At 32.8% G+C, this 14,833-nt stretch overlaps 2 protein-coding genes across 3 annotated transcripts; both read left to right on the top strand.

Annotated features, from left to right (window-relative positions):
- The first annotated feature begins 386 nt into the window (after positions 1-386).
- LOC143452235 (histone-lysine N-methyltransferase PRDM9-like) lies at positions 387-4,413 on the top strand. 2 transcript variants are annotated; one of them, XM_076953122.1, is made up of 7 exons: positions 387-592; positions 1,302-1,383; positions 2,019-2,104; positions 2,210-2,410; positions 2,819-2,904; positions 3,216-3,415; positions 3,693-4,413. In XM_076953122.1, exons 1-7 carry the CDS (start codon positions 554-556, stop codon positions 3,860-3,862), a joined length of 864 nt encoding a protein of 287 aa, XP_076809237.1. In that variant the 5' UTR covers positions 387-553; the 3' UTR covers positions 3,863-4,413. The 2 variants fall into 2 exon arrangements, with proteins under 2 accessions (XP_076809237.1, XP_076809238.1); XM_076953123.1 differs by having other exon boundaries at positions 3,744-4,412.
- Positions 4,414-8,110: 3,697 nt separating this feature from the next.
- Positions 8,111-12,231, top strand: LOC143452508 (histone-lysine N-methyltransferase PRDM9-like). Its single transcript, XM_076953510.1, has 7 exons — positions 8,111-8,246; positions 9,135-9,216; positions 9,850-9,935; positions 10,079-10,279; positions 10,527-10,612; positions 10,837-11,036; positions 11,195-12,231. Exons 1-7 carry the CDS (start codon positions 8,220-8,222, stop codon positions 11,326-11,328), a joined length of 816 nt encoding a protein of 271 aa, XP_076809625.1. The 5' UTR covers positions 8,111-8,219; the 3' UTR covers positions 11,329-12,231.
- Positions 12,232-14,833: the final 2,602 nt, after the last annotated feature.

The following is a 14,833-nucleotide window of genomic DNA, read 5'->3' as shown; positions in this document are numbered from 1 at the left end:
TATCTAGCGCGTTTACTCGCATAATAAATTGGGCTACATTTTATGATGCCATTAATAAATGTAAATAAGGGACAGAAACATCCGCACATTTGTCCAGTCTGAATAATAACTAGGTTTTAAATAGGATAATATAAAAAAATCGAAGCAATGCGAGAAATCCTTTGTTTAAAAAGTGACAAGAACCGCCCGCAAACCAGGAGCAAATGTGTTGTAAAGTGGATAGCACCAAAGTTAAATGAAACGGATATACGGAAATGAAGTAGATAAACACAGTGTTTTAATACTGTAGGAATGTATTTAATTAAAATTATAATATAGATAGAGTAACTAAAATACTAACATACTAACGTAAAACGTATGGTTGATATTTTTGTCTTTGTAGACTTTCACGTCAAGTTAAAAGTCAAATGCAATTAAAAGTATTTTTTGTTTATAGTTTTAGTTGTTTTTCATACTTATTATATTTGACCTGGAGGAAAGTTACGATATCTGCCAATTTCAAACGCCTTTGCTTTCCTAAAAATTTGAAATTTCAGTTTCAAGAAAACGCAAGATGGAATCCAAGATGGAAACCAATGACGAATCAGAATATGTAAGTTGTCATAATTCGATATTTGTCATATATCGCTAATTTATGTAACAAAATGTCCAAATATTTCACAAACTCAACTGAAAGCGGTAGCAGCAGAGTTTTATTAGTGTTTGCATATCACATAACCAAGTGCATTGCAAGTATGATTTTGTAACACATATTACAATAAACACCAATTTGGTCCATTGCTTGACTTGTTCATATTACTCAACTCTCGGTTACAAAGCAGGTTGATGTTTGTAGCTATTGATAGTTAGATTTATCTCATGAATCATGATTCATAAATCTGGCAATAATTTTTGATCGGTTTTCTTGAACATGACTTACACTTTGTTTTTTGCATTTAGTTTACATTTGACGTGAATTTCTTTAAAAAAATTTTCTATATTTGTGGTATTAATGTTGATGGTTAGATATCTGATGACATCTTATACAAATATAAGTTATTTTCACGAAAATTATAGATGCCAGTAAATTTAATTTTAAATCTTAATGCTAACTAACGGCAACCAAATAAGGAACTTATACATTGAACATAAACAATTAGCATTGTTGCGTTTTGATATTGAGCGCTGGTTGGTGGTTGCTGATTTGAATGCTGTCTTTTATCTTGACCATGAATGCTCTTGAAAGACGTGTGGAAAGCACTCAGGTTTTTTCTGTCATTTTACTGCTATACAGTAATATAATAGTGTTAATTCTTTTTCAGGAAGTCGTTGAAGATTTTGATCAACTGAGACTTGAAACAAATATAAAAGAACGTGTGGTTTATGATGAGGATGATTACTTGTGTAAGAACTTTTAATCAAGGACTTGCATATTCAAATCTGTCATAAGCGTTAGTTTATATAGGACAATTGTAGTTTTTGTAATGTTAAATGATAAACTAAATGACAAACCGTTTAGATATGAACTAGTTATATGAGTTTATTAGTTTTAAATATTAAAGTAAGCATAAGAAGCATAAGCAATCATTTCTTATATGAGGTCAAATGTTAACTGCAGACTTTGAGTGAAATCTGTTGAAGCATAGAAATTAGTTGACATCTTATTAATCCTAATCTAAATAAGCTTATCACATCGAGCCAATAAATCTAATGTCGTGTTTTGAACCGGTGCGCAAAACTCAATTGTTATTTATACAAAAACTACTCGGCGTAGGACAATGAAGCATTTTCATAAATTGGCAACGAATTATTTAGAATTCTATTCTGACTCCAATCTAAGTTTCATGAAAGATATAATTTTCGCAAAACACTGACCTTTAGAACCTTAACTACAACGTCACTTTGAATTTGCCACTTTATCGCGGTTCGTGCTACGCATGGCTAGTCAACAATCGCATAGTGGAAAAAGCGGTTCTTCTCTTGCTCTTTCTTTCTCGCTTATATTATCGTTTGCATTTTACAACGTTTGCATTTCACAGATTGCGACGACTGTGAAGAGCGCTGGGTAGGCGATTGTCCAACTCATGGGCCTTACCTGCAAGTTTTTAACAGTCTTGTAAATTGGGTAAATTGTTAAAATTCTCCTTGATTTTTTAACGCTTTTTTAAGAAGCTGACACCTGTTTCTTAAGCAGATGCCATCAATATAAATTCAAACTTTGACTTTGTAGGGCTTGCCAAATCGAGCATTGGGTACCTGCCCCCAAGGCATAAGCATCGGACCGTCAAGGATTCGACCTGGTGGTGATGGTGCATGGGCTGATATAGACTTCCCAAAGAATACAGTGTTTGGACCGTACGAGGGCGAATATATCGACCAGCAGAATAGGCAAAGACTTTGTCCATCGTATGAAGGCGGATACTCGTGGGGCGTGAGTGCGATGAAATAAAATTGACCTCGTTTACTTTACATAAACACATTTTGACTGTTGACCCTACTGACTTCTTTAAGGCCATATGACCGCTTAGTTTTCGTTTGAAATTTATTAATGCACGATAATATACAGGTACAATTGTACATCTGTAATTTGCCACAAACTTTTTTTTCGCTACCCTGAGAATGAACTATAAACGATTTTCTGCATAACAAAACCGCTATTGTAATATTACCATTAGTTATAAACCCGTTCTGTGTCTCGTTTTAAATGATCGTCATATTTCGTTCAGATTTGAGAAGTTAACTTTATTCTTTTGAGTGGCCGGTGACCGCTTTAAGTATCCTTAATACGTAATACAGTAATACTTTCATTGAAGTGCTCAATTCTTACTGATTGTTATAGATTTACAAGAACGGATTGCTCTCACATTATATCGATGGAGATGATGTGAAGACAAGTAGTTGGCTGAGATACGTCAACTGCACACGGTGAGATTTACTTCCTTTGTTCATGATAAGGTCATTCGCTCATTGGGCGAAGACAATGACGACTCCAATCGAAAATTAAAGCGTTATTGAATTATGCAAACCAGATGCAGTTCTGGTTATGCAATTATGCAAATCGTTATTGAATTATCGAAAAACAAATTTCTAAATATCAATGATCACAGCTGATACTGTTCAAACATTGCTTATCGAGCAAAGTGTTATTGAATAATACAGTTGCATATATGCTTTTCTTATGTGACATTTATTAAAAATTTATCTGGAAAAATTTAGTAAAATGTCAAAAATTTCAGGGACGAGGAGGAACAAAATGTAAAAGCCTACCAATATCAAGGCAAGATATATTTTCGGGCGATTAAAAATATTTCGAGTAAATCAGAAATTGCCTTTTGGTACGAAGAAAAGTATGCTGAGTTACTTGGAGTAGCAACAATAAAATCAAAACGAAGGAAAGTGGAAGCTGTTTCACAAAGAACAGAACCCAGCAACAAAAGTAAATTTTTTTTATGTGTTTTCTGCTAAAGGCGTAAGCACTTAAAATATGTTCATTGTAAAAGATTTATATGGTTGTGTTTATTTGGATATCTTAATGGAGTTGCGTTGTCAAGCTAGAATACCGTGTTTTAGGCATATCTTTGGTAACATGCAATAAAGCTGATGTTATGCAAACGACCAATGTCATAGGGACAGTTATGGATATAGTGAGTAACAATAAGCGCATGGTATTTAATTTATTTTTATTTTTTCTTTCAACCTTTTAAATTTTCAAGATTTTGAAAAATATGAAACTATTTCTTCCAACCTCAAGGCTGTGATTGAAGGTTCAAAGAGCAAACATACGGAGAGGAAAGCTACGACACGATATCGGTGCAAGTTTTGTCAATTTTCCACTGGTCGTCCAATCGAGCTGAAACGACACATGTTGAATCATACTCAGTAGAGCAAGCTTGTTAAACTTGTAAACATGCATTTAGGAAAGTAAGCAATACTTTTGTAAAACAACTTTTTCTGCGTGGAGATATAAACTTGAGACAACCGCGTCAACCACGTAGCAAAAAAAGTTCAATCACGTGATACATCTGCAAACAAAAGTTCATGTAATTTAAAGAAGACGTTTGGATTTTGTGTCTTCTGGCCACGGCTTCTAGTGTTAATCGTACAAGAGAGTTTCAGAAACACGTGTAAAGTTATCACATAAGTATATGTTTTTTCTTTAAATAAACTTCATCAACAATCATCGCTAAAAGGCAAGTTTTTGCTGTGACTTCGGAAAAGTGTTTTCATGAAAATTCTATATCACTGATATTTTTTTATGGTTGGTTGATATAAGAACGGTTTTGTATGTAAGTAATGTATTACATTTGTAATGTATTAATTGATTCTACAATGAAATCATATTTTTTGTTGACCGTAATTTATTTTTTGAGTGATCGAACTTTTATCGTGTTTGCTTGTTTGTAATAAATTTCTCACTTGCTGAAACTGTTGTAATTGCGTAGGACTGTTTCATAACTGCCACATAATAATTACCTAACACTTCTGCAAATTTTTAAAAATCAAACGTAACTGCGTTCAGTGATTTCCAATATAGTGATTGCGAAGCTGAGTATAAGAAATGATATTTTTTTGTCGTAAATCTACATCCAAAAAAACTTTGAATAGCCTTAAAAAGAACATGGCATGATTACAAATTATAAAACTTTATTGTAAAACTGTAAGCTATAAATTAAACTATTTTGTAATTGACGTCACACGTCATCATACTGGTTTCAATATCGGCTGTTAAATATTAATTCCACCAATTTTGGAATTTGGTTCTGAAGTTCACAAGTTAAGACGAATAGTTTAATTTTTTGATTCAGTTTTAATCAGTGACCTACTTACAGTGAAATAGTCATTTAGTTTTTTGATTTCAACAATTTTGTAAACGTTAAAGTGTGAACCAAGTATAAAAACAAGTTGATCTTATATGAAAAAACATTATTAACTTAACATTCTGGTAATATATTTTTGAAAACAAATTGAAGAAAATAAAAAATTTTTGCCTCCATTGTGACGTTTACTTGATCGATAGATCAAGGTTCTTGTAATGTTATAGATTATATTCAAGGTGCTACTGCTGTTGCTTTCCTTGGGCGGTAGTTAACTGAAATCCTAAGTCATAGGATTTTAGGCTAGGTTCATTTAAGCGTCATTTGAAGAAATTAGAAAACTGAAGCAATGTAACTGAATAAATTACGATTGTTTTACAAACAAAATATACGGCAGCTCAATCAGTCGCGTCCGTGAAGTTACGGTATTCTTTGGACTTCATAGGCTACCCGTCAAACCGGTACCTTTCTAAATGCTGTTTTAAGGCAATAAGCTGTCAACTATCAAGCTATTGCCAGTCAGAGCAACCTATATAACTGTAACAGATACATACTTGATATACGGTACGACGTAGACGATTATTGCAAAAGTTATTGATTTGAGTATGTTGTCTGATTACCTATGTCTATGACATCGCAAGAGCTTTCATCGACGTCACAATTAAAGCCAATTTTGCGATTTTATTTTGCTTATAATTACCTAATCAAGAAGTAAGTTTTATAATTATTCTACCAGGATATTCAGTGAGTAGTGTTCTTTCACATAAAATCAACTTGTTTTTGGACTTGTCCCTCATCTTAACAAAATATTCCCTTGTATTTTGCTCATCTATTAAATGCATCTTAATTAATTAACGGTGGATTAATGTGAACAAATATTGATAAATATTAGAACAATATTTTATCATCATTCATCCGTTGATCCATATATAGAACATTACACCGTAACAAACAAAGCCGTGGCGAAATAAACCAACACAATGTACATCGGTGAACCTTGCAATGTTCAGTGAACGCCATTAAACAATCTTCATACCGGGAAGTTTTGTCGCTACACCACGTGGATTTATATTTCATAAAAAGCTTTAATAACAAATCCCGACTGCCCACCACATCCAAAATGATGTATCAATTTAATTATTGAGGTTGAACGTTGCTTTTTGCTGCGTTATTTTATTACATTAAGAAAATAGTGTAACATCATTAGACTACAGCATGTTTACATTTCATTATATTACGGTAAGACTGCGCGTCATTATTCCACAAAAATATTAGATAAAGAAAATAAGCCATAACTGAATGAATATAAGAAAAACTTTCGTAAACTACTTGAAATATTACGAAAATGCGAAACATATTGCAAAATCTATCTGGGCTGGACTGTTAAGACCGACATTAAATATGCATAAGCTCTTGATGGCGCTTTTAGTTTTCATAAATACCATAAAAATCTGAATTCGCCAATCTTTTACTTGAAATTGACCAGCCATAGTCAATTACCTGTAAACCAATAACTTTAACTTCACACCTCATTTTCTATTGTCTGTATTATCTGGTCATACAAGACTTGTATTGTTTATATCGCACCTCTGGCAGACAGATTTGCCCTTTTCAGTTAAGTAAGTTCGCAAATCCAGTCTACATGTTGGGCTTTTATCGTTTGCCACTACTTTTGAAGGAAGCTTTTTTTTGCAGTTTACAAACTTAAAGGTGTGAATACGAGGGAAAGAAAATGCGTCAAACAGATTAATAGGTGCAATACCAGCAATAGGTGAATAGGAGATAGAAGACGAACAAAGGAACAATAAGTGAGATAGTTTGAAAAGGAGACAAAAGACTGGGATGAAGCCTGGAGGGTATTATCAGGTTGTATTGACAAAGCTTTAGTGGAAAGAATTCCTGTTTCTACAGACTGCTTTAAATTCTAATTTTAAGTTAGGTTTGCTTGTTTCATTACCTTGCTTGGGCAAGCTTTTTACAATAACCAGTTTTACATTTTTGAAGTGTTTGAAGGTATTTTACCAGCTTATCGTTTTATATATTCTATATTTACATTGTATGTTTTAAAGTTTTTTACCTTAAGTATTTCAAAACATTGTCATTAAATGTTCCTGACATAACTGATACAACGATTCCAAAAAATGTTTCCAAATTGAAAACACATCTTTTGCCATCAGCCATGAATTTCATTTTAAACTTAGTTTTCATTCAAAGCAGAAATTTCGGAAAAATAAAAGCTGTTCTTTATCACGACTGGTCATCAATCAACACCAGTTAGTTATGTTCTGTTTTTTATGCAATGTGTGTTAGCATTAAAGATGAACAACAACTTTTAATTTATATTTGTCGTTTATTGGTGGTAAAAGCGATAGCATCAAATTTATCTTCACTCTAATTAGTGGAAGATTACTGAAAATACTTTACAATTCTAAGATCTCGGGCAAACCAAGCTTAATTTTTCAGTTTTTTAAAATCAACTGTGATGAGCTCTGTAGCAACAATGCACTGTCCAGTTCTTTTTGTTGAAAGTACAGTAGGTTAGTTGGTGATCGGATTTTCTCTCTCAGCTTGATAAAACAATAGAACCTAGCTACGTGTAATTAATTAGCCATGCGTAACTATAACCTTATAAAGTTATAACAATGCTTCACTTCCATTGGTTGATTTCAGAAAGCGCGCCAATTTCAGCAAATCAAGCGGTTAAAAGCCAAGTACAATGCTTTGTGCTTTTAGTTGGCTTGTGTCGTTTGCATGAAAGGTCTGTGTTGTGCTGGGTAAATGCAGTGCAAAGGTTTTACTGTTAACAGCCAGTTTTTGAAAGGTTTTGAAGTTTCGTATCAGACTAGCAGCAATCTGAAACATAGATTGTGTTGTATTCACACAGCACGCAAAAGTGTTATCCCGCATTTTTGTGCAATAATGTTAGTTTGGCTACGTTCGCTGTAGTGCAGTTGGTCGTAGGGTATAATTTATTTTATCATTTTAACCTTGTGGCTGTTTAAATTTTTATAGCTGCTATCTTGGAATTATACATATCGCAAGTTGTTATACAAAACCTTTTTTCTAAGAAATGTCCTTATTTTCACTTGAGTCCTTAGTTTTATCATATTTTAGGGCAGAGGTTCTGAAGTTCAGAAGGTTCAGAAGTTTGACACATGGCTTTGAGATAGACGGACACAATACTTTATATTTTAGAAATCTATTTAATGTCGTATATGTCAACTTAGAGAGTGTTATAAAATAAATTAAATTTTTTTCCTTGCAGAATTTCATGTCAAGTTAAAAGTCAAAAGCGATTAAAAGTATTTGATTGTTTATAGTTTCATACTTTTTGTATTTGACGAGAAGGAAAGTTACGACATCTGTCCATTTTAAGCGACTTTGCTTTCCTGAAGGTTTGAAATTTCAGTTTCCAGAAATCGCAAAATGCAAACCAATGACGAACCACAATTTGTAAGTTGGTATAATTCTATATTTTTCATAGACAGTTTGAAAGTGTACTTGTTTGCATATCACATAACCAATTCTAATGCAAGTATGACTTTGTAAAAGGTATTACAATAAGCACCAATTTGCTCCATTGCTTTTCTTATTCATATTACTCAACTCTCGGTTACAAAGCAGGTTGTTGTTGGGCTATATCGATAGTTAGAGTTATCTCATTATTTGATGAATCTCGCCATAATGTTTGGTCAGTTGTCCTGAACAGGCCTTGCACGTTGCCGCAGAAACACACCTGTATTGTTCGTTTAATTCTAATTGTTTTTGCGATTTATCGTTCATTTGCGATCTTTACTTCTCGCCATACTGTAATTAGTCCTATTATCAGTATTTCCAATTTTGTTGTTAGACTCATTACAATATATACAAACAAAGATATAGAAAATATATGAAAGCAGAGTGATCGAGCAATGTATAACAAAGATACTTGTTCGTCTCGAAAGCGCAAAACACAACTTGACATAATCGATCGTAATCTAAATCAATTATAATCGCTTCAAACATTTGTTTTTGGAAGTTTGCTTTATCAAGGTTATATTAATAAGTTCTTTATAATTGTTGATGATTAGATATCTGATGCAATCTTATACAAATATAAGTTATTTTCACGAAAGTTAGAGATTCCAGTAAATTTAATTTCACATCTTAAGGAATTATTAAACAACAAGATTAGGAACTAGCGGCCACCATATAAGGCACTTATATAATGAACATAAACAATTAGCACTATTGCGTGTTGCTTTTGAGCGCTGGTTGGTGTTGGCGTAGAAGGAATTCAGCTTTTTTCTATCATTTTTCTGGTAATCCGTAAAGAATTAAATGGCGTTAATTCTTTTTCAGGGAGTCATTAGATATATTGATCGACTTGGAATTGGAACGAAAAAAGAAGATCTTGTAGTTTTGAATGAGGATGATTACTTATGTAAGAACTTTTAATCAAGGACTTGTATATTCAAATCTGTCATAAGCATTTGTGTAGGTCTATGGGGAATTATAGTTTTTGTAATGTTAAATGATAAACTAAATGAAAAACCGATTAGATATGAGCTAATTACGAGAAGTTTATTAGTTTTAAATCTTAAAATAAGTATAAAACGCATAGACAAACACTTCTTATATGAGGTGAAATGTTAACTGCAGGCTTTGAGTGAAATCTGTTGAAGCATAGAAATAATTGAACTATTATTAATCCTGACCCAAACAAGCTTATCACATCGAGTTAATAAATCTCGTTGTTTCGCAAAATTCAATTGTTATTTAAAGAAATCTATTTCAAACGGAAACGAATATATGTAAAAGGGTTTTACGATAAACTTTTGAATGCTTCGATACATATTGAAACATTACATTAAAACTCAAATTAACGCTTAAATACTTTAAACCCTTTCCTAAAAGCATAGAATGACATTTTTATTTCAAAGCAATTTTATTCCTTAATATTTAAAAAGAATTATGCCAGCTTGTTCCGAAAAGTTGCTAGACTGAAAAAATGTTACCGAAGTTCCCTTGGGTAGATGTTACATAAGTTTTAGTGACAATCTTTTGCATTTTACAGATTGTGACGATTGCGAACAACGCTGGGTAGGCGCTTGCCCTACTCATGGGTCTTACCCACAAATTTATAACAAACTTATAAAATGGGTAAATTGAAGCAATTTTTATTTGCTCTGTTTGTTTTAAAGTCATTAATGTTGTTGTCGTTTTGATTAATGATCCTGTTTCTTAAGTAAATGCCATGCGTATAATTTTCACTTTTTGCATGATTTCCAACTTGGACTTTGTAGGGTTTGCCGAACCGAGCACTTCGCACCTGCCCCCCAGGCATAAACATCGGACCATCAAGTGTTCAACCTGGTGGAGATGGTGCATGGACTGATACAGACTTCCCGAAGAATACAGTGTTTGGGCCATACGAGGGCGAATATATCAACCAGTACAATATGAAAAGATTTCTTCTGTCGTATGAAGGCGGTTTCCCTTGGGGGGTGAGTGTGACGAGATAAAATAAACTGGTTTACTTCACATAAACACACGTTGACAGTTGACACTATTGATTTAGTAAAGCCATATGACCGTTTAGTTTGCCTTTGAATTTTTTTCTTGCGCGATAACTTACATGTACCATTGCACATCTGTAATTTGCATGATCTGTAATTGATTTTGTAAGGACAAGCATATAACCGTGGAATAAGCGTTTTCATAAAAATATTTATGTCCTACTGATCTTTGCAGATTTACAAGAATGGGAAGCTTTCACATTGTTTAGATGCAAGAGAGGAGAGAAAAAGTAGCTGGCTGAAATACATCCGTCGCGCAAGGTGAGATTTGTTGACTTTGTTCATGATAAGCTCATTGGCTCATTGGGTGGGAACAATGAAAATCCCAATCTAAACAGACGCCTTTTATAATTCAGCGATCACCTCTGACACTGTTCAAACATGCATTGTCGATTAAAGCGTTATTGAATTATAAAGTTGCACATAGGCTTCACTATTCTTGTATAATATCTATGAAACATTTTGTGAAATGTTAATATTTTTAGGAATGCAAAGGAACAAAATGTACAAGCATACCAGTACCAAGGCAAGATTTATTTCCGCGCAATAAAAATTATTTCAAGTAAATCGGAAATTCTGTTTTGGTATGAGAAGAGGTATGCTGAGTTACTTGGTATATTTCCAAAGAAATCAAAAAGAATGCAAATGAAAGATGTTTTACAACTGAAAGAACCCAAGAGCATAAGTAAGTTTATCTACGAGCAACATCCTGGGTACAGTTCGGGCTCTGATGAACAAAAACTAGATCGTAAACTAAAATTTAGCTATGTTTTTATTTTTAACTTTATCAACTTTACAAGCTTGCGACAAACGTAAAATCATTTTTTTTTTTCAACCAAAAAGGTCTAAAAAGGCATTTAATGAAAAAGAATACGAAGACGAGAATCAGAAGACGACAGTGGACGTGCAGGTTATGTGGTTTTTCCGCGAAGAGTTCTATCGAGTTGAAGAGACACATTTTATATCATTCTGGATAAAGGAATTTGATTTTAAAATTTTCAAGAAGAAATTCAAGAAAAAAAAACTATTTAATAAGACGCAGCAGGAAAGTTAATCTTCAAACAAGACATTCAATTCTCTATCAAGCGGCACGTCGTCCAACCACATTGGACATCTGCAACAAAAATTTTGTTTATAGCTCAAGAAAGCCGCTCTAATTTTGTGTGTTGTTTTATATCACATCGTTTGACGATACACAGCATAATACAACACACCGACGTGGCCTAACCATTTAAAAGCAAATAAACGCACACAACGTAACAATGCAAGGAATGTTTGTCATTTAAAAACGCCTATTGTCAGTCGACACATCAAGTTCTTTGCCCATATATGCTCGATACGCGACAAACCTTTTAAACCTATAAGATAGCTTCTGAAACATGTGTAGAGATATTACATAAGCTTGCGTTAACTTGACTAAAGCTTAATGAAGAAAATGTAAATATTAATTGAACGTGTTTTGTATGTTTTTAATTTAAATAAAATTTGTCAACAATCACCGTTAAAAGACAGGTTTTCTGTGAAGCTATAAAAAGTGATAAAGTCTATTTTACTGATTATTATTAATATTTTTGATTATTTATAATCTTAATAATTTTTTATTTCTATGTAATTTACGATATTTATGTAATTAATTATCGATCGCATTTTTATCGTGTTTGTTTTGTAATGATTTTAATACCTGCGAGAAATGTTGAAATTGTGTTGAAGTGGTTTGTAACTGAGTGATTTGCCAATTTTTTTACTCTCAACATGTCTGCAAGTTTCACCAGACAACGTTGGAAAGTTTTTGTCAAATGTTTTGGTGATTTATAATTTATTTCTGTAAAGCTGAACAATAAGTAACTTTTTTTCATGTCCATGATTAAAATTCATGCAAATATTATATTTTAACGAGCCGTTTTTTCTGTTGTAAAGCTACAAAAAAATATAAAAAGACCTTGAACAGCCTTTAAAGGAAAATTGAAACTGGTAAATAAATGCGTAAATGATATCACAGGCCTTCATAAACTGGTCACAATATCGGATTTAAATTAATTATGACATCGATTTTTGGAACTTTGTTTCATATTTTCCTGAAATTAGGGTAACACAAGTGTGTTTAAGGAATAGGTCAATTTTGACATCGATGTAAAGCTGGAACATGTCTGTAATATTGTCATGTCTGGTATTTAATATATAACAACTTAAATTTCAATTTATAATGACGTACAATTATAAGCTGGATTTGCTGTTTGATGAATGAAACTATTTAACCATGTTTTCGAATATTTATTAAACGTTTATACTTATTTACGTATTTATTTAGTTACTAAGGTAATTACTGATTACTAGGGCAACCAAAAGTCAATATGGTCAATTTTTTTTAACCTGCTCAGAATGCTATCAAACAAGCACAAAACAAATTTCAGCTTTGTACGACGTGTGGTATAGAAGTTATTAGGTCAAATAAAGTCAAAATGTTACGTTAGGTCAAAATACGGTCAAATTGTTTCTTTAGGTCTTCTTTTTAGGTCAAAATCTATTAAACTTGTAATTTTGTAACCATTTTGTAATATTATTCTTCCGTTTTTCTCTTTTCTTGTAACGCAAACAATTCCAGTGCCCCACATTATACTTAGAACCAAAGCCACAAAGAGAGGGAAGGCCTTTCAGCGCGTCTGGTGACGTCACGATGTGACGGCATTGCATTTGAAACTGCAAGTTGTCAATCTTAATACGCAGAAACGAAAAAAAGTCAACACTAGAAAAGCGTTTTGTCAATTTTAAATGCAGCTTTAGATTAGAAATTTGCTGTAGACACTGTAGAGACTATCAGTATAACGTTTTTCAAAATAAGGTCAAAATTTAAACTTTTTAGGTCAAAATAAGGTCAAAATTTGCAAATTTTAAGGTCAAAATTTAAACTTTTTAGGTCAAAAAACTGGTTGCCCTACTGATTACACTTACTTGCTTTAACCGTAAACAAGTATAAATTTACGAGTAAGTGTTTCATTCATTTTAAGGTCATCTAAAGCTGATTGTTAAAATAAAGGTTTCGATTGGAAACCGGTTTGTAAATCTGGGATTTGTTCATATAGCAAAACAACAGACAATTGATTTCAAATAACGATTACGATTACCTCGACCCTAATGTAAAAGTGGCAAATCAGGCCAATACCCAAGATAGAACAAAACTTGAGCCAAAGAAGTTAATTGCAACGTTAAAGAAACTGGTGAAATCAAGGTGAACATTTCACCACAAGCTCGCTGGTCAATTGGTCACATAACCCATTGTCCAAGACAGGCGGTAAAGTTAGAGGAATGGGCTATGGGTAGGCAATACAAAAATTGAGTTAAGCTATTTAGGTTTTAACTGAAGTTAGATTTAGATTAAGAAAAAGCTTTAAGTTACGCTCTGGTTACTTTGTTATAAAATTTAACTTAGGTGACCGAGAAACTGTGAAAAGTAGCTTCCAACGTACATTTATTTCAGCCTTCTACAGCCTTCTGCTGTATTTCTTGCATACTGCTGTGACCACTATGAAAGATTACTGAAACACACATCATTGTGTTTCAGGCGCAACACGGCGTCTGGCAAAACACCATGACGTCATAATTAAGCAAAGGATGTCAACCTTAAAACAATTAATAAAACTGAAAATAACCAAAGTAATCTACAGTAGAAGAAGGCTCCTCAAAGAAAAACAGCTACTGGTAGTCAGACAGAATTTATTGCAAGCCAGGTTTAAAGATTACTCACCTTAGTTAGTAGGTGTAGGTGGAGGTTTTTATGTTACGTACACTAGTAGGCAAGTTTCACTTAATACTCGCACAAATTAAACACTGGCGTGATTACAGTTACCAGTGCCTGTTTTTCGATTTCTTGTAAAATCTTCTGTATATGAAAATGTCATCAAGACTATCTCATTGGTCCACTTGGCCTTGTTGTATTACAGGTCACGCTATACCAAGTTATTTATAAGATACAGTTGTGCCAGGTAAAAAGGTTCTACCATTGTTTCATTGTTACCATTTACCATTTACCCATTGTTACCTTTCGAAAAATATATTAAGCTGTTATTATTTCACTGGAAAAATAGCACATTTTTACTGCTTTCTGTAAATATAACTTAAAATTTATAACATATTGTAGCTTAAACCTAACCTAAATTTTCTTTGTAATCTAAATCTAACTGCACTTAAACCCCAGTTGGCTACGTTAAACTTACTGCATGTATCAGTCCTCCAAATCAAAACTGTTAAAATTTTACAACTAGCTGTATGATCAATAATTGTCTATATTTATGTTTAAAACCGTTTGCATTTAAGATCCGGTTGCCCGACGTACTTAGATGAAAGAATCAATTTCCATATACTATTGTTTAGATTGTATCATAAGAATGTGCAGTAAGATAACTTTAAGGTAGATTTCTGTAGTTTCTGTTCGTTTAAAGAAAAATTAACAACAACTTACAAACTGGGATACGAAAAATTAGAACA

The sequence above is a fragment of the Clavelina lepadiformis genome, chromosome 4 (assembly GCF_947623445.1).
Source record: "Clavelina lepadiformis chromosome 4, kaClaLepa1.1, whole genome shotgun sequence".
NCBI lineage: Eukaryota > Metazoa > Chordata > Ascidiacea > Aplousobranchia > Clavelinidae > Clavelina > Clavelina lepadiformis.
The sequence above is the reverse complement of the archived record's forward strand: the minus strand, read 5'-3'. Positions and strand labels throughout refer to the sequence as shown.